At 39.0% G+C, this 20,592-nt stretch overlaps 1 protein-coding gene across 6 annotated transcripts; it reads right to left on the reverse strand.

Annotated features, from left to right (window-relative positions):
* Positions 1-1,445: 1,445 nt before the first annotated feature.
* On the reverse strand, positions 1,446-20,497 carry LOC111861298 (protein broad-minded). 6 transcript variants are annotated; one of them, XM_023845739.2, is made up of 9 exons: positions 20,339-20,497; positions 17,098-17,444; positions 15,020-15,222; positions 12,878-13,282; positions 10,222-10,361; positions 8,647-8,805; positions 6,326-6,500; positions 1,909-2,121; positions 1,446-1,825 (listed from the first exon to the last, which is right to left on the reverse strand). In XM_023845739.2, exons 1-9 carry the CDS (start codon positions 20,383-20,385, stop codon positions 1,706-1,708), a joined length of 1,809 nt encoding a protein of 602 aa, XP_023701507.1. In that variant the 5' UTR covers positions 20,386-20,497; the 3' UTR covers positions 1,446-1,705. The 6 variants fall into 6 exon arrangements, with proteins under 6 accessions (XP_023701507.1, XP_033606159.1, XP_023701504.1 ...); XM_033750268.1 differs by lacking the exon at positions 20,339-20,497 and adding an exon at positions 18,185-20,331 and having other exon boundaries at positions 15,020-15,201; XM_023845736.2 differs by lacking the exon at positions 20,339-20,497 and adding an exon at positions 18,185-20,331.
* Between the last annotated feature and the right edge of the window lie 95 nt (positions 20,498-20,592).

Genomic DNA, 20,592 nt, shown 5'->3' on the forward strand with positions numbered 1-20,592 from the left:
AGGCATGAAGGTGACCACTCACCTCCAACTAGTGCTGAGTTCAAGAAAACGTGGATCTGTACATTCACACCCCTGATGTCTTTATTGCCTAGTGCTTAATTAGTTAAGCACAAGGACAACTTTACCTTTCTTTACAAAGCCATTGCCTATCAGGAGTGATGCATAGACACACAAACAGCAAGGTGATTTCTTAAGCTTTTATTTTTTTCAAAATATGGAAAATAGGTTAACAGTGGATCATAGAAAGTAAAGCAAGCAAGTAAAGATATCCCTGTAACTGACTGTGGAGGCCCATAGGGTTGTGAGATGTCGAGGTTGCGACATTTTCTAAGCAGTCAGCTCATAGATGGCGGTAAGGTTGTCAGCCTTATGCACTGGCCGCCCTTTACCCCCTAGAATATTCCTGGTACTCATTTCTGTTAGAGGCTGTGTCGACCTAAGGGCCACAGTGTGGCTGGAAGGATTAGGTAAATTGAAAAAAATCAACCTCATTGGGATTTGATCCAGTGACCTTCCGGCTTGTAGCATAGTGCCTCAACCAACTACATCTTTACACGAGGTAATAGGTTGGCGGAGTTTGGATTAATATGGCTGAAGGTAGGGGTCAGGTGGTAGGCTCTTGTGAGCTTGACAGTTAATATTAATGTTCCATAGAAATAAGGAAATTTGAGTAGCTGTACCAATATTTAGCTTCTCAAAGACTCTGCTCCATGGAGTTAGTTACATGACATGATGTAGCAAATACTGTTACTGGTCCATAAATTCATTGTTTGGCAACATGCTTATAACTTGTGGGCCAGCCATATTCCATAGTGCATACATGTTTAAGTTTTTGTTATAAACCATATTTAGAATGACTAAAATGGACAGAAGTCAGTTGCAGTAGCCACACAGTCTTCAAGGTGTATACTGGCTTTTGCTCCCCTCCCCCAAATGTTGGGATCATGGGTTTGAATCCCACTTGAGGCATGGATGTATGTCTGAATTTCTTCTGTTTTGTTGGCAGAGGCCTTGTAGTGGGCCAATCTCCCATCTAAGGAATTAGACAAGTGTGTCTAATGATTCTGAAATTTGAAGAAGAAAAAAAAAAGGGAGGTCTTGGAACACTGATGTGTAGTACCTTGTAAGAAAAAGAAGAAACTGGATAAAATCTATTATTCTCTTGAAAATACATACTTACACATGACATGATAATTTGCAGCCACTGATTACACTGTTACAAAATTTAATGTTGCATTAGTAACAGAATTGGTTGAGGCACTATGCTACAAGTCGGAAGGTTGCGGATTCAAATCCTGATGAGGTCATTGGATTTTTTAAATTGACCTAATCCTTCCAGGCACACTATGGCCCTGCGGTCAACTCAGCCTCTAGCAGAAATGAGTACCAGGAATACTCTTGTGGGTAAAGGGCAGCCAGCGCGTAAGGCTGACAACCTTGCCGCCATCTATGAGTTGATCTAGAAAATGTGGGAACCTCAACATCTCACAACTCTATGGGCCTCCACGGCAGATACCTTTAATTTATTACTTCTTTTTCACTTTATTAATAACAGTTCATTTTATATGAGGAAAGAAAACAAAATTTTCCTTCCAGGAGTTCTGTGCACACTTCCAGATTCATGCTTACATCAACACTGCATCACTAATTCATGAAGTATATATAAATATCACAAGGCAAGTTCTGTTTTATTTTGATGGACACATCAAGTAGTGCTGTTCAATGAAGTTAACAGATGATGGAGCACAGAAGTGCGGTAACGTTTGGCTAATTTCTCCATGACTGGAAGTTGATCACCAACATGAAATCCCTCCATTGGAGCACACTGCAAAGCAGGAAAAGGTGCAGATTGATATTATAAAACCGGCTGGATGGGGCATACATTGCTCACATTTGTTATGTACATACCATTATCTGTTCCCAAAGGTTTCCTTCACTTGCAGCTTGCAAGATTTTTGGTTGTATATGTTGCAGCAAACTCACACAGAAATATAATATAAAATCAGGCTGATTTAAAATACTAACAGCCAGCCAGTGACAAATCTCAGACCAGTCAAGTACATTCCAGAAACACTGAGCCATCCACTGTCGACATATGAGCCACCAGGATGCTCCAGCAAGCTGAATCAGATAAATGAAAATTGATTATCTGCCACAGCTGTAAATGCCAACATAAATTCATGGTATGAATAAATAACATACACAGATGTAACATTTATCCATGTAACATGGACTTATGAAGGGCAAAATCAAGATGGGTGGGTGAGTTTGAAGGTGGATCAACAGCTATGTGGATCTATCTGGATAAAAGTGAACTTAAACCTTCTTTATGGAGCACAGTATTTAGTATAAATTAAATTAAACACCTGTCAAACATGTGGGAACTGTTATGAAGAAACGTAGAAGAGCATGAATGGAAACTGAGATGGAGGAACTTGAGAAGGCAGTCATAGATGAGAAGAGAATTTGTTGTTAGAAATTCTAAATGGAAGCAGAAATGTTGAAGGAAGAAGAGTATGGACCATGCTGACTTAAGGGAGGGTCAATGACAGGCTGTTATAGCAGTGATGCATAATGACAAGGAACTAGAACTTTAAAAAAAAACACCCCCATATAAACATTCTAAATGTTCTTTGCAGAAGGTGTATTGAATGAATGCATGATTGGGATGTCCTGTATATGCATATTTCATCTCCAAAACTGATTAATTTAAGTTAAATTTGGATTGAAAGATCTGTGTGAGAAGAAAATAGTAAATCCAGCATAACCTGTTGCTTCACATAAAGTTCCGATTAACCTTTAATGTCCGAATGTCACAAGCAGCAACTGGAGTTGGCCGAATGACACATATGTGATGCAGGACACATGCACTCTTGGATCTTATGGAGGGGTAGGCCCCCTCCAGAGCGGAAGAAAGAGAACGGCCCTTATGGGAGGAACCAGTAACGTAGAAGTACCGGCCTCCCCAGCAAGGGTGCATGAAGAACGAATGTGGGACGAGTAAAAGCAAGGAGCGAATGTGAGACAAGGCGACAGACAAATTCTGGACCACGGGAGTGCTCGGGGGCGAGCACCACCGAAGAGAGGGGCGGATGCGGTTGGACGAACACCGCACAAAGACGTCAGCAGGACACCAGGGCCGAGTGCAGACGTTGCAAGCAGGACACCGAGGAATCGGAACCGAGGGAGAACCTTTAGGCTGTTCGGGGACGAACAACCTTTAGAAGGGAGCAATGTAACGTGTCTGCAATCCAGGAGAGGCACTTCTATGGAAACACCAGAACAGACCGTTGCATAAGAAGTAACAATAGCGATACTGTAATTCCAACAGTGAGCCGTTGTATCGAGAACATCGAATCTCCACGGTTACGAGAATACGCGAAGGTTCCCACAGAGACAACGCGATAACAATGGGTTATTGCGTAGGAAACGCGGAGCCAACAAAGCGACGTTTCCACTCTTATAACAAAGGGTTCGTTGCCTAACAGCGGGCAAGGTTATAAATAGCCCAGCTTCGACACGAAGCCTTCAGTCTCGGAATAGCATTCGAAGAAGTCAGTCGCGGAACAGCCTTCGGAGAAGAAACTTCGGAACATCCGTCTGAGTCCAGTATCGCCGGAATATTGTAATCGGTTATTGTAAGACTGCAAGTGCAGATGATTGTAAAGTGTGTGTAATGCGAGCGAACAGAATAAACTCGCTATATCAAACCACGGCGTGAACTTATTTGTAGCGTTATACGCCCAAACACGCTACGTTTGGGAGTGCTGACAGTTTGACCTTGGGTTTGAAACCAAAACAAACATGTGAGGTCATGTCAGTGGTTCATTCCTTAGCTCTGAACAAAGAAATCGTTTATCACGGTACTGGTTTCGATACTATTTACGTTTAGATATGACTGTTTATGACCTCGTCAGCCAAATATAACCCAGCTTTGTTTCGAGAACTGATGAGGAAATATTTATCGGTGCTTGCATATGAGTGCTTCTGGAGCCTTCAAGGAAGTCTGACGCATTCAAGGATTGGTTTTCAGTGGCGAATTATCAGTCAGGAAGTTGGTCTTGGATTGTCTAATATTTCTTTATCAGTTAGAAAGTCAGTGTCAGACTGTCATATATTTCATTATATATCATTTTTATTTTGCGTCTTGGAAGAGGTATAAACCCACTGAGCCAGTATTACTTTGTGAGTAAAAGGCATCTTCGCCACTGCGACTTTCAGTATGTGTCGGACTGGCACTCTTTTTCGACTAGTATTATAATTAATTTGCATCACTATTTTGCGAGAATTACCAACAGGCGAGAGTGTCGCTTTGTCAATCAACATAATTTATTCGATTTTGCTAGAAACCCCCCTCCCCCAAGACGATTCTTCAATCGCACAAGCTGAATATCACGGTCAGTGGCGTTTCTTGGGGGAAGGCCAAAGTTATCAGGGGGCCCAACTGAGTTGACTGGAGGTGAAACATTCACAACACTGGCCAACCAAAAGGAAACAAAAACGTCATGTGTTTCGCTAAATAAGAAAAGCAGGAGCACGCTCTTCTGTTGTAAAAAGTGTGATTTTGCTTTTTGTGAAGTGGACTGCTTCGAGAAGTGCCACGTGTGTCAGTGTGACTATCATAGTGAAGTGACTGTGAACTGAAACTGTGAAGTGACGCAGTTAAAACTCGCGTACAGTAATATTATTGTATATAGTGTGATTATATTAACAATGTCACCAAGTCTCAAAGCTGAATATCACGGTCGGTGGCACTTCTCGGAGGAGGCCAAGGTTACCTGGGGCCCAACTGAGTCGACTGGAGGTGAAACATTCACAACACTGGCCAACCAAAGGGAAACAAAGACGTCGAGTGTTTCGCTAAATAAGAAAAGCAGGAGCATGCTCTTCTATTGTAAAAAGTGCGATGTCGCTTTGTGTGAGGTGGACTGCTTCGAGAAGTGCCACGCATGGCAGAGTATATCGTAAACTGTGAAGTGATGCAGTTCAAACTTGTGTACAGTCTGAACAAAATATTATTGTATATAGTGTGATTATATTTACAATATCACCATGATTCAAGGTCGAAGAAAAAACAATCGGTAAGTCCTTTGGAATTTCATAACATATATAATAAAGATTGTATTTTGCAATTCACGACAAAATAATCACAGTTAATTTTCGTTTGTAAAAATTGCTCTTTTCTGTATATGTAGAAAAATTTATTGTCTTTCAGGTTGTTTTTACATGTAGTTTGTATTTCTATGTTGCATAGAACAGAAAATATGTATTTTTTTCTGAAAGTTTGCAATGTTAATTAATTAGGGCGATTTAAATATCGGCCACAGAGGGCTGCTGGCAATTTAAAAGTCCGTATGTTAGAGGTTAAATTTCTTTTCCTAGAAATGGTTCATTATACAAACTGGTGGCACACAACTGAATAACTTAATGTCTGTTTGAAACATATTTTGATATGGTGACTATTTAAGGATGTACACAGTAAAATAACGACTAATTATGTACTTGTGACAAGCTGTACTGTCCACACGACGTTCTCTTCATTGGTTACAGGTACATCTTCTCTTGTGTGTAAAAGATAGCCATAACTTCAGACCTCCATCTAGTGCCAAGGCTAGGAAAATACAGGACCTTACGTCCTTAACCTTTGTGGCAGGGTGTTAACCAAGATTTATATAGTTACTGACGTTACATAAACTACAAATAAACTAAAATGTAATTCAAGCAACCAGAATTACAGTGTAATTAAAAGGATGCAAAATTAGCCACATCTTATGCTATCCTGTTTTATTAATTGAGTTATTTAATAATACTATTTCAGCTGTAGAAATTACATAGTGTTGACTGATATGAGAAGATGATCATGATGGTAATTTGGCAAGGATTATAAGATAGGTACTCATTACCTACTTGAAGGTGTGTCCTAGCATTTTCTTAGGGGGGACTACAGAAATCTCTGAAAACGTGTTAGGACAGTCAGCAGCATGGCTGAGATTCAAACTTGGTACCTTCCAAAAATAAGTGTAAAATGCTACCACTACATGAACTTGCTCAGTGGATTGATACTGCTGCCACTGTCCAGTAATTTGTGCAGTCATTAAAGTACCCTTAGATGAAGATGTAAATAAATATAAGATGCTTAAGGAAAAGTCCTAGCTGAAATATGAACCAGGCACCTCCTAAATACAAGTTTGAATGCAACTTTGCTCAGTTCATGGACATCATGTAGTGACTATATGAAGCACTGTTTGCATAACAAAAATGTTTTCAAGTCCAATTTTAAATGTTAAAATATTTTTGGATTACCTTGTATAAATAGACATGTTACCTGAAGTGCAGAGAAAGCAAGTGGTAATTCCATTTTGATTAGTAGTTCAAGTATGTGACCAAACATAGCTGAGTGCTGTGAGAGAGACTGGAGGTTATCTTTAGCTGAAGCATGAGCAGGCCATAAAAATGGCGTCACAGGTAAAGCTGATATGTTTCCTATGCAACTTTGGCACCTATGCAAAGAATACAAATCATTACAGATTATGAAATAATCATAATAAAAACGAGAGCTGGGGTAAATCTCTTGGTACATTGATGGGCCATAGGCTGGATGGCTGATGAATCAGGGTTTGATTCCTTGCAGGGGCAAGAGAAAGATTTCTCTCTTCTCCAGAGTGTGCAGACTAGCTCTTTGAGAGAAGTGGTCAGGGCATGAAGCTGACCACTCACCTCCATACAGTACCAAGATCAAGAATGGTGGAACTATACCCAAACATCTTTATGACTTGTTAATTAATTGCAGAGACAACTTATTACTTTATATTAAAGACATAATAGGATGTACACTTCCAGTGAGGTAACTCAAAACTGGAAGAGCACTTCAGTTTAACTGATAATAAAGTGTTTGGCATCTGAGCACTCTTCTTTCTACATGGCACTATGTTATTCAAATTCAGGGCACTTTGTGTGGGACTTGGGGGCACACTGGCCATAAGGCAGATTTCTCTTTGAGTACATTCATTTGCTGCTGCCATGGTCTCTTATTCTCATCTACTGCCATGCATGCAACTTTTCTTTCTATAATAGCTCAATATAAATTGACTACAGCTCGCACTACAGGCTGGACGACTGACAGATTGAGTGATTCTGGTAAGGGCAGAGACTTTATTTTCTGCACAGCATCCAGACTGGCTCTGGGCCCTTTCAAATCTATCCAATGGGTACCAGGGAAATACAGTGAGGGTATGGGTTGACTACTCACCTCAATATAGTGTCAAGGTTAACACATGGAGCTGTATCTTTACTCCCCTTTGCATACTCATGGTGTGCTTACTTATGCACAGGGACAACTTTTCTTTTTGTAATCCTAGGAATTTATCATATAGAAGGAAAAAAGAGAGAAAATTATACCACAGTATAGTGTCATATACTACGAGGGGCGTTCAAGTTCTAAGGTCTCAGATTTTTTTTTCTCAGGACTGGGAGCACATAGACACATGCGGTTTAGTTTAAAATATGTGTACACTCTTTGTGAATGCGTGACAGAGATTGCAGCACTGTACAGCACACAGAACTCTAGTGGCGGTGAGAGTGAGGAGTGTTTTTGATACCTAAAACTGCGACATTTTCGTTACAAGAACAGTGAGTATCATTTGTTTTCTCCACTTGCGTGGTGCGACACCCATTGAAATTCATTGCCAGTTGAGTGAGACACGTGGTGATGGTGTCATGAATGTGAAAAATGTGCGTTTGTGGGTGCGACAGCTCAAAGAAGGCCGAATGTCATGAATGGGACAATGGGAATGAATGGGACTTTCTTTTCATCAATTGTGATAATGGATGAGACATGGATGCCGTTCTTCAATCCTGAAATGAAGTGCCAGTCAACTCAGTGGAAGCACACAGACTCACCGCCACCAAAAAAATTCGGGTAGGTGCCAGTGCTGAAAAAATGATTGTGGCCATGTTTTGGGACAGCGATGGCATAATCCTTACTCATTGCATTCCAAAGGGCACTACAGTGACAGGTGCAGCCTACGAAGATGTTTTGAAGAACAAGCTCCTTCCAGCACTGCAAGAAAAACGGCCGGAAAAGGCTGCACGTGTGCTCTTTCACCAGGACAATGCACCAGCGCATCGGACGTATGCAATGCAGCAGTTTCTTCGTGAAAACAACCTTGAAGTGGTTTCTCATGTTCCCTACTCACCTGACCTGGCTCCTAGCGATTTTTGGCTTTTCCCAACGATGAAAGACACTCTCCGTGGTTGCACATTCACCAGTCATGCCGCTGTTGCATCAGCGATTTTCCAGTGGTGAAAACAGACTCCTACAGAAGCGTTCGCAGCGGCCATGGAATCATGGCGTCGACGTTTTGAAAAATGTGCATGGCTGCAGGGAGATTACATTGAAAAGTGACAGAAGTTTCAAATTTTTTGTATGATTAATGTGTGAGAAAAAAAAATCGGAGACCTTGGAACTTGAACGCACAATGCAGAAGCAAATTACTGAATTAAGAAAATGTTGTAATCATCTCTCTTCGGGACATGCAGAAAAATATCTTACATATTTATTCAACATTGAACTTTCTAACTGATGAATGGGATTTGTGTAAAATATGGGCAGCGAATGATGGCTTACCATTTGTTAGTAACACACACCTTTCCATGTTTCCTCCACACAAAAGAAACACCGTGGCCGCAAACCAATCCAAACCCTGGAATGTTTCACACTTTCTGTGTTTGAGGAGACAAAGTAGCTGGGTTAAGTTTTCTTCATTTTGTGGACTTTCTTGAAGCAGATGAAGTTCAACTCCATACCTGTGTCAGATGTAATTTTAAATTAATTCATACTTATGTACTACTAAAATTACAGCAATATAGCTGTGTAAAACTATATATATATATATAACAAGTTCTAGGTAAAAGTTATTCCCTGGTTTAATTAATTAAGCACCACACCTTGAAGACATATGGGTGAGTGGAGGTAAAGCTCCACAGTTATTAACCTCAGCACTAGATGGAAGTGAATGGTCAGCTTCACACTACTACTGCTTTATCCCTGTGGAAGTAGCCCTGGGTACCCATTGTACAGTAGGCTGGGTGAGCCCCAGAACAAGACTACATGATGTCACATCCCAGAGGACAGTACTCTTCATGTCCTACATTTGTTCTTAACCTTTAAGGGATGGGCCATTTAAATTCTGGTAGTGGCAGCGGGACGGAGTTAATTTAAATGCCCACCATTGTAGAGTAATAAAAATTGTAATCATGTTACTCAAAATGCTGTGATTTCTACAATTTTTGTGATGAACGAAATAAATGCTACTTTTATCTAGGAAGTATATAGAATCAGATATTGTAATTTACAGATTTTAGAATCTGTAAAAATTGTTACACTGATTCCCCCCAAAATTTTCCCCAATTTTGAGCGTCTGTCCACAAAAATGCATAAAGCTTCTGCATGAAACGTTTCTGCAGTATAAATGCATGCTGCTGACACACGGCCTGACTGTTATCTGGAGGAGAGAGCATGTTTATGTTTTCATTGCACATTTTCCAGTCCTGTCGGCTTCTTGTATAGGGGAGTGTGGGCGAGTTCTTAGACTTCTTTGTCCTTATGAAACTCTGATTGTTTATGCATGGTATGTCGGACTATCCACACAGAGGCACTGTTCTTGGAATATCACCTCATTCCACTTGCTTCCAAGTCCCTTAAGAATAAACTGTAACGCATTCTGAATGGTGTGATTTACGAGCGGCCTCTCAATTACGGCTTCTTCCATGTGAAATTGGGCCATGGTGCATAGTTGAAATTGTGATGATTTATAAGAGTTACGAATACAGGAGACCACTCGCCATCACTGGCCTACTTCCTGCTAATACGAGACAGATGTTGCGTATGTGTGCTTCGCGTGGAAAACAGAGTTACATACGGACAAAGTGCATGAATTGCGACGTCGGACTCTGCATTCAGTTACATGCAACATTCAGTTAGATGATGCAGGAGGGAAGACAGTCTACTTATAAAGCTGATGTCCAAAAATAATGTAAGTAGAACAAGAATTTCTATCTTAAAATTAGATTTTAAAACACTGTGCGCATGCATGGACTGCGAGTCACCATACAGTGTCTTTCGGCCACTCGGCTTTACTTTAAAGGTCCCCATACAGTGTCCTTCGGCTCATAAAGGTTAATCTGGCCATAATCTAAAATAATAATATATGAATATCTAACCTTATGACTACTTGTACACCAAGACATTCTTCTGGAGACAGTACACCATATTTGCTCTCCTGCAGTGGTGCACTTAACTGATACTGTGAATTAGAACTCAACTTTGCAACTTGTTCAAGAAGATCCAACAGCACAGAACCCTGCAAATTACAGTTCACAACAGTGTAAAGCATTACAGTATATCATGGCATATTTTACAGCAAAATTATGAAGCAGAGAGGATAAATGTAAATTATATGTGTCAGAGATATGTTAGCCAAACAAGGCCTGGAATTTGCAAATATTTCTGTAGAAGATAGATCCTCTTTGATACCATGATACAAGATGGCGGTATTAAAAATAAAATGTGTAATGGAGCAATATGTTAATGTTCTTGAGATACTGATATTTTTATGCAGTGACAAGTTGCACATACCAGTTGTTTTAATAGCAAAGTATCTTTAATAAAGAAATTATAGTCTCAAAGTTTCTTAATGAAAAGCAGGCACACAGTTGTCTGTCTATAGGTGTGTCATGTTGATAGGTTACTGAATTGCATGGTTATTTTTATTTAATTTGCATGATGATATGTGGATAAAATCATGGGTTCTGTTTTTGTCTCATTCACATCATCTGCAGTGACTGGTCATACCATTAAATCAGTTCACTATATGCTTAGTGCCATATTTAGCTAAAATAAAAATCAATCACACACACATATATATGAGCAACTGGTTACCAGTTAAATGTTTCAGTTGTGTGTGTATGACATGGAAAATATGCTTTGTACCCTAATAACCTCTATTGTTGTTTGTAGGATTTGAGGTTTTTGCAGCAGTGACTATGAAGAATGCTGTCTTCTGGGATGTGATGCCATGTAGATATTTTGTGAACCGACGTTTTTGAGGAACGTGTCGCCTCCATCTTCAGGGTTGATAGCATCTGCTCACGCTGGTTCCTCACTCGTGGATTTTTCTACCTTGAAAATCCTTGATACCAGATCTACATGACTCCATATCCCAAGAGATAGCATTCTTCTTTTGTTGTTTGTTTATTTGTTCAGTTATTTTATGAGGAGTATTCCATATGTAATGCCTCCTATTTAAAAAAAAAACTACAACAGATACAGAAAGCATAATAATGCAGTTAAATAGAGCAAGATTTCAGCTACTTACAGTTATTTTTCCACATAATCACCACCATTCGTTATGCACTTTTGCCAGTGATGAACAAGAGCCTGTATGCCACGCCCGTAAAAGTCTGTGCTAGCAAAGGCTAGCCACTTTCTTACAGCTGCAGTGACAGCATCATTGTCTGGAAAATGTTGCCCATGTAGTCCATCTTTCATAGGCCCACAGAGATGGAAGTCTGAAGGTGCTAAACCGGGGCTATAAGGTGGATGTGGTAGGACAGTCCAGCCAAAGTTTGCAATGTGCGCGGTGGTCGCCAAACTGGTATGGGGTCTAGAGTTATCGTGTTGCAAATGAAAGGTTGTCTGCTTCTCTGGCCTGACTTAGGAAATGCGGGCTTCCAGCTTAGTCAGTGTCGGCTTGTAGCGTTCAGAATTGACAGTCTCACCAGGCTCAGGGAAATCCAAGAAAATCACACCCCGCCTATCCCAGAAGGCCGTGCACATCACTTTCCCTGCTGATGGCTGTGTCTTGAACTTCTTTTTTCTTGGGGAATCTGGATGTCGCCACTTCGTGGACTGTCTTTTGGATTCTGGCTCATAGTGGTGACACCGCGTCTCATCTCTGATGACGATGCTGTCCAGAAACTTGTCACCTTCAGCCTAAAACTGGTGCAACAGGTCCTGACAAACTTCAATTCGATGAATTTTGTGGTACTGTGTAAGCATCCGCGGGACCCACCTGGAACAAACTTTGCGATAATCCAGCTTCCCCAACATTTTTTCCAATGCATTACAGCCAATATTAAGCTGTGCACACAGTTCCCTGGTCGTTATCTGCCGATCTGTATGGATGAGCTGTTCATTGTGAGGAGTGACATCTGAGCAGGGATGCCCAGGGCGTGGCTTGTCGTGCACTTCACTTTCGCCACTGTTGAAACGCACTACCCACTGCCTCACTATGCTGACATCCACTGTATTGTCTCCGTACACCTTTAGCAAGTGTCGATGGATGTCAATGGGTACAATGGCAGTGAGAAATTCAATAACACATCTCTGTTTCATACACACTTCTATGTCAGACACCATTTTGGTAGACTGCTCTCCTGTCTCTATCTGTCGCACGATGACCAAACTAACAGTACATTGGTGGGAAGGTTCAGCCTTTACTACAACACCACCAACATCCATCTCAGACATTACATACTAACACAAAAAAATAGGAGGCATTATTTATGGAATGCCCTTCGTATATAACACTTTCTTACTCCATGACCAGCCAAATTCCAGGAGAGAGACGAAGCCCCATAACTAAAAGATTGTCGATGTGATAATGTACTTCGTGGTCGGGACTATCATACATCTCAGGTGCATATGGTGCAATGATAGAATGATGATTACCAGGGAAAAACCAAAGAAATTTGGAGGACATGGATGATTACCAGGGAAAAACCAAAGAAATTTGGAGGACATGTCATCTATGATTTGAATAAAATATTTCTAGAGTTTGAATCATCCGTGTTATCACTGTGCCAACATACTTCATACCTTTATGTCATCACTGCATGAGGCTCTGTATGCTCTCCTGGCATGAGACAACCAACTGGCATCATGGAGACCTTGTTTAGTATCCTGGAGGAATCTCTGAATGTCAGTTTGACCTTTGAGTCGTGTGCTTCTCATCTTTCTTGTTGCTGATGCCAATTTCGGAGGAGGCAAGCTACAGAACAAGTTTGACTCACCATCCCCATCTAAATGCTCTGCATCTATAACAACTGCAGGTAGTATCCGTTCACTGGGGCCACCCACTGCATATGTTGCTATAAGAATCTGATGCCTCAGCAGGCTACACTTGTCGATTATAATGCATTTATTAACAGAATTTGATTTCATTCTTGACTCTTCAATTTCTGATTCAGACATATTTTCAGACTGAAGCTTCAGAAGTTTCTCCTATTTAAGAAATATAGGAATAATATTAATTTAATATTTTGTTCTTACCTAGACATTTCATAATTGCAATATAAAGTTAACTACAAAACAGGAATGATTTAAACAGAAGTATTTTGAGAAATATAGGACTGCAAAATTTTCTCAGAAGTACATAGTAAATTTTATTCTTTATGAGCTGTATCCCTGCAATACAAATGTTATAAGAGCAACGACAAGCAATATAGATTATAATGATGGACTCCACCCATTGTTCCTCAAGTGATCAGCACTGAAAGAGGGCATGTGTGACTGTCACATGGTCCAGTTTAGGCCAGACAAAAGCCCTGTGTATAAATACAGTGTGCAAGTATGAAAACACATAAACCCACGATGATGGAAACATAGGCAGTCTCTGAAATACTGGACACTAATTCCACACTGATAGTTGAGATAACCTGAGATTTTATTATACATTATTACTGTCAGGTATCTTACCTTATTAGCAACCATACTGGCATATACAATGATATGTTTTATAAACTATTTTGGGGAACTGAAAATTTTGGAAAACCATCACATACTTACTTTCATATGATTTTCTTTCAGCAATTTACATTTCAGAGAAACTTTAAATATTTTCTTTAAATATTTTCAAGTCTAAAAATACTAAGAGCCTCTAAGGAAGAAGATGCTAGTATAACCTAGGCAGAAATGGTATGAGATCAGATTATAGGTTATGTACAAAAGCATTCATTTTATTTTTATGATAAGGGGGTCAGAAATTTTAGTATAATAGAATGATTTAGCTTCTGAAGATTAGCATTTCCAACTTGATATATCTGAAGCATATTTGTTTCTCTAACTCATATTGGTTGGTATAGTGATGGGCTACAGGTCTGATGGCCAAGGAATCTGGGTTCAACTCCTTGCAGAGGTAAGAGATGTTCTTCTCCACAGTTACCAGATGGGCTCTGGGGCCACTCACCCCTCTACTCAATGAGTACTGGGTGTTAAGTGTCCAGGGCATGAAGATATACCTCCATGGTATGGTGCTTAATCAGTAATGCATATGGGCCATTTTACCTTTTTAGTTAAAAAACCATAGGTATTACTTCATACCATGTAATGTAATACAGTCAACTTACTGTGCATAATGCAGTTTCATCACCAACTTCAGTACCAGGTTTAATTACATGTGCAGCAATTCTGGTAATCAAGAACACTTAAGCCATTACCATATACTTTGGTAGTGTGGGGGCAACCATCTGGGTGACAACTGATTTGATGCCTGTTACATGTTACCAAATGGAAATTGAAATTTTTCTCTCTTGGTCAACAAATGTATCATATCTGTGGGACAATTTTATGATAATGTGAAGATTGTTTCGAAATTTCTGAATTAACATATTTTTTCAATATGTACTATTTTCAACTAGAGATGGCCTTAAAATTGCAGTGTGTCTCATACACCAGGAGGTAACATTGAGAACAGGGAAAATATTAGAACCTCTGTTAACCAGCCACCTTACTTCCATAAAAAAATATTTCTTGACTTCTTTCTTATTCTAGTATTTTATACACTGGGAAATATGATATTAAGGAAAATAAATTAGAATGTTTCAAATATCCCCATTTGGACTTCTTACAGGGAACACAATCAAGTCATGTCTCTGGCCTGGTCTCCCATAACATTTGTGTTACATACAGCAAAAGTCTTTCTACCAACTTCATAATATAGCAGAAAATTAACATCCATGCCTGATATTTAATAGTGCTGTTAAGATATAAGCAGACATCCATATTTGTTGTCAGGGCTCTCAGTGTTAATAAGCTAATGTAATGCCATGGCTCTACAGTACTGTCAAATGTCAGTAGCTCTGCTAAGGTTCTGGGGGCCATATCAGTGTCCACTAAAGTGCCTTCACTGCTGCTATCGGGCTCTGAAAGAAGAGCCATAATTCCTGAAAAAAAAAAAGTTTTTTGCACTATTCATGAACATTGCTATTCACATTGTGGTTGTCTGGGTTACAATACTATGCTGTCTGGTAGGTGGGTACCAGTGCTTCAAAGAAATATATTACTTCAATCTACTCTGAAGATGGAGGCTGCAAGTTCCTTCAAAGCATTGGTACTCACCTATCAGACTACATGCTGTCATAACCCAGATCAATATGAATCTTCATTGGCATGACAACCTAAAATGTTGTATATGAACATTAATGGTACTGTTTCTTTGGAAATTTTTCATTGTCAGCATCATCCACTCTGTAGGGTTAGGTTGTTAAAGTATGTTGCTATAAATCCCAAGTTGGTCCTCTTGGTTAATAATGGAATCACTACTGTGAAGGGCAGTCTTTTTTCCATTACAGTGGAACCTTGCTTAACGAGCACCTCTCATAATGAGTAATTCACATAACAAGCAAAACAAATTGTAAACAAATGACTCGCTTAATGGGCGACATTTCGCATAACGAGTGACGAGAGAGGAAGTCCCGGATTGTGCGCTTGCTACATCAGTCTGTGTTTAGCACTCGTTCTGCTAGCATCTTAGTGTCGCTTGTGATCACACATTTTTCCAAACTTGTGTTCAGACATATTTGTGATTTTTTTTGTGCAAAGTTTAATAACCACTGCAAAAATGTCTCCGAAGAAAAAGCCGCAAAACAACAGCCATAAGAGAATAGAAATAACCGTAGAAATGAAACGTAAAATCACTGAAAAGTGAGAATGAGGTGTGGGTGTGGCTGATCTAGCATGCACATACAATCAGTCTACATCAATGATTTGGAGTTGCATTGTGTTTCACAGCAAGAAGCTGTGGAGGAGAGTTTGTCAGAGGAGGAGGAGGTAACAGCAAAGCAACAATCTTCTGGCGTAATAAGAGAAATGCTGAAAGCATGGGAAACTGTTGCATCGTACATTGAAAAGCATCACCCTAATAAGGCAGTGGCTATGCTTGCTACAAATTTAATAATTTTCTTTGAATAAACTTTATACATAAAATTTTTTGAGTATTTTTTGACATGGAATGCATTATCGTATTTTACATTAATTTATATGGGAAAAATTGTTTCGCTTAACGAGTGTTTCACATTACAAGTAAGATTTGGGAACGAATTATGCTCGTTAAGCGACGTTCCATTGTATTTCCAAATAATATTTCAAATCCTGTTTGTATCCTGGTATCACTTCAACTGTATTTGTAACTTTCAATCTTTCTCTGAAATAAGAATTTCTTTGGTGGCCTAAGCTAGTGAAGCCTAGCAGTGGACTCAAGAAAATGAATTTGTGCAATCCCTAATTCTTGGGATTTTTTCTGGCTTAAAATCCTCATTTCACTGCCATAATTAAATGCTGTAAAGTGTAATTTTATATCAAGTGACCTATGTCTGGCAAATTATTTTTTCAATTATACCATTCATTTTAAAAGAAATTTTGGTGCAAGAATGTCAGTTAATACAGAATTTATTATAAGATTTAATACATTAATATAGATAAAGTACATACAAATAATACTAAAGTTTCTTAAAAATATAGCCAGTGCAATATTATACAAGATGCACACACACAAAAGAATACTCTTGTCCATTCAACAAAACTTTCTATTATGATAAATTTAAAGTGTTTTTGTTCTTGCATATCTAAGTTGAATAAGTATGTTCTTGCAAGGAGAGAGAGAGAGATACACAGACAGGTACAGATATGAATACAGTATGCACAGTTGTGTGGGGGTTACATGAACATTAAGGGAAGAACACACATAGCATGCATGAATTGGTGCATTTGCATGCTGTTTGTGTGTGCAAATATATGCAGAAGAAAGCTTTGGAGTTCACCTTGAAGATTTGGAATGAACGTGTATATAACATTTATGAAATGCTGTGTGGCCTCAATTTGCTTCCGCTCTGAACCACTCATCAAAGCCAGGGGATCCTCAAATTCACTCCACAGATTGCACAGGGGTCTAGTCAGAATTCTGTAACTTTCTTCAGCCAATACAGATGCACCCTGCCAGACAGCAGTGATGAGGGAAACTACATGCCTGAAAGCTGGATGCTCCCATGGAACATATGAATACTGAAAAAGAGTTGTGAGCAAGTCCTGAAGGACAGAATCCTCTTGAGCCAGTGCATAGAGACCACAAGGTGTAGATGCAACTTCAGTCAGGAAGCTTACCAATGACCTGTGAAGGGTCAAATCTGTTACATATTTTATGTTGCAATATATATGATGAGGTTATGAAGCACTGAATATGCTACTATGTTAATGAAAGATGAATAGATGTGAGATGATCATTTTCCTGCATCAGCTCAGTTTCCGCTAGAATCCAAACAGATACCTCCTAAGTGTGAAAAGGCAAAGGTAACGATGACCTAGTATTAATCAATAAAGCACAATGTTAGGAATAAGATACAGAGAAAAGTGGAGATGCATATCCAGTCCTTTTGCTTTCCAAAAGATTTCCCCATAAAAATTCAATACACATTCTTCCCACATGAGCTGCATATCCAGCGGAATGCACATTGTTTTAATGATAATGGATGAGCTGCTTAACACACAGTTGTTATGAAACATGCATCATTCAGCATTTATTTAATTTCTCTATAGGGTACAAGTCAACTTCTGTTAGGTGATTATTCTTATTTATTCTTAAATTAACATGAATGATTATCCAACCTGACACAAACAACTGCAAGAATGAAACACAGCATTGAAATGAGTGTGATGGTAGTAACCAAACTTTATTGTTTTAGTCTTCTTGTTTTCTCTGATGTCAAATCCAGCCAGATTTGTCACAGATTAAGCCCCTGACTTCCAAATAACAGCTCCAAATTATATTTTATGGAGTGCAGATAATAAGGAAATCTACAACATATACACCTTTCAAAATGGGTCATGATAAACACTACAGATGTTACTTACATATAGACAGCATGTGGTGGGTTACCAGCTTTAATTTTTAAGGGGTATTCATGGGCTGAACAATATCTGCTTGACTCAATCTCGGAGGACAACTGTTTGTATAAAACGATAACGGCTGATATTAATTGTGAATTCATAGCATCCAGCATAGACAAACCCTCATGTATCCTAAAAAGTTTGCCACACATTTCAACCAGTGACAAAAGTTCATCCACATTTGACAAATCTTGGTGTTTCATGAGAATGGTTGTAATATGCTCAATTAATTTTGCTGGACTAGACACATCAGTGTTACCAATGCTTGGAATTCGAACAGATCTAGCTGAAAACTGTCTCTCTAATGAAATGTTCATTTGTCTGGTCTTCCTCATTCCAACAGCTGATGTGTTTGTAGTATTCTGATTTCTATTGAGTTTTGAAATGGATAGCTTATGTTTCTGTCTGCTTCCTAGAAGACAGGAAATTTTAGTGCTGCTACTTGCCAAATGAAGCAGTATCTTCATAGTGTGACAAGGTATATTATTACATTTCATTGGCTGCATGCTTCTGTACTTAATTGGTTCAATTATTGTTTTCATTAAGTTTTCATTTATTTCTTCTCCAATTTGCAAAAGTTTCTTAACAAATGCCAAGATAACTTCAAATCCAGATGGTGTCATACAAACTGTGCTTTTGTAGCTACTTCCTGAGTTCAAGAACATAATCATTCTAACAAGCATGACCTCTAATGAAACTAGTTCAGATGTGGTCTTTGTAACAACTGGAAAAAACTGCCGTCCTTTCTCAAAGCAAACAACTTGGCTTAAAACTGACAACGTGTGTGTAAAAGTTGCATATTTCACAATACAGCCTGGTATAATGTTTTCAGGCATATCTCCTGGGTGACCATTCTGATATGTTTCCAAGTAAGAAAGTATTTCTTCAACAAGGAAAGTGACTAAGGCCATATTTTGTGATAGTGTGTTAAGAAATAAATGTTGGCCAAAGGCAGCATGTAACCACTGCGTACACCACTTTGCCTTTGGATCCAAGACAGACAGAATATGGAATGGAAATAATATGTCTTTGGGCAAATTAAACCTACTGTCATCAGTATGCATAGCAAGTAGATTAACAAACACTCCAACTATGTCTTCAACACGTCTCTCACCATATCGCAACCAGTTTTTTGGCATTTCTTTCACTGCTTCAAGTATCAGGTGGGAGATCTGAATAACATGGCCATGAATGGGATCACTTACATCTATTCCATTTTTGAAGTTGGGGAGGGAACTGCAATTACTTGTATCAACATAATACAAATACATTCCTTCAACAAGATTTATAAAACCTTCCTTTATGCAAGCCTGTGAAGATGACTGCAATAATTTAGCATGAACCTTCAAACTCAAACTGAAAACTTCATTATCTTTTTCACACAAATTTTCTCTTATATTGCAACGTATCTGGACCCAATTAACGTTAGCTGTAACTTCTGACATCACAGACTGGAGAAGTATATTAAGTGCTTGCCTCCTGACTTTTAAAGGCATGTGCTTTGATGTCTCTATAGCCAACTGTTCACATTGAACCATATTACAATTTCCGTGACATGTTACTTCGTCAGTTACATGTCTATGCAATACTGATTGAGCTTTCGGGTTGTCTGACATAGAGTCATTTTCAGTGTTTGTCATGACGTTTTCAACAGTTGAATAAAGCGCACCCCGAATATTCTGTAACAAAGATGTCATTGCAGGTGAAGACTTCACAGACTTCGTTATATTGTGAGCTACTATTTTCCATGTCTGTGGCGTAATTTCACCAGCGTTATCTACTTCGGCACTAACAATGTCATCCAGTTTCTCTTTTATAGTGTTCTGCACAGAATTGGTCAGATTTGATTGAACTGAACTTTTATTCTTCATGTCATTGCCTTGCTGCATTGTTTGGCCACAATACTTGCTCAAATTTCATGATACTTGTATTTTCTTTATGAAATACTGCCCACAGTACTCCAACTTGGAACACGTGTAATTGAGGTAACTATAGCAGAACCTCATGATTCTCTAAAAAGTAACCAAAATTGTTCCTGGTTACAACCAGACCTTACACCAATTTCTGCACTAATAACCGATCAAATTCGTTTTGATAACTAATAAAAATTGAACCAACTGAAGACAACACCAAGTCCCCACATCATAATCCTCAAAGACGAGCATAGAAAATCCATACAGAGGAAAGTAAAACAATGTATCCAATCCTAAGCGTAGTGTTTTATAAACTACACCATAGAAAATATATGGTTTAAGCTGCTTTTTAGTGTCCCGTTCATAAATTGAAACGTGCTCTCCATCTACTATTTGAGTTATCAATCCCAAATTCAATCCTGATTTTTGTTGCATTTAGTGCTATTTTCTGTACAATTG

The sequence above is a fragment of the Cryptotermes secundus genome, unplaced genomic scaffold (assembly GCF_002891405.2).
Source record: "Cryptotermes secundus unplaced genomic scaffold, Csec_1.0 scaffold158, whole genome shotgun sequence".
NCBI classification, from domain to species: domain Eukaryota; kingdom Metazoa; phylum Arthropoda; class Insecta; order Blattodea; family Kalotermitidae; genus Cryptotermes; species Cryptotermes secundus.

Bases quoted from the DNA above. Each gene is read 5' to 3' on its own strand.
- LOC111861298 (XM_023845736.2), bottom strand. From the start codon at position 20,109: ATGCAGCAAGGCAATGACATGAAGAATAAAAGTTCAGTTCAATCAAAT. The intron at 6,501-8,646 runs GTGTGTGTTACT...TTCTTTGCATAG, and splicing joins TGTGGAGGAAACATGGAAAG to GTGCCAAAGTTGCATAGGAA. The intron at 1,826-1,908 runs GTATGTACATAA...CCTGCTTTGCAG, and splicing joins ACCTTTGGGAACAGATAATG to TGTGCTCCAATGGAGGGATT.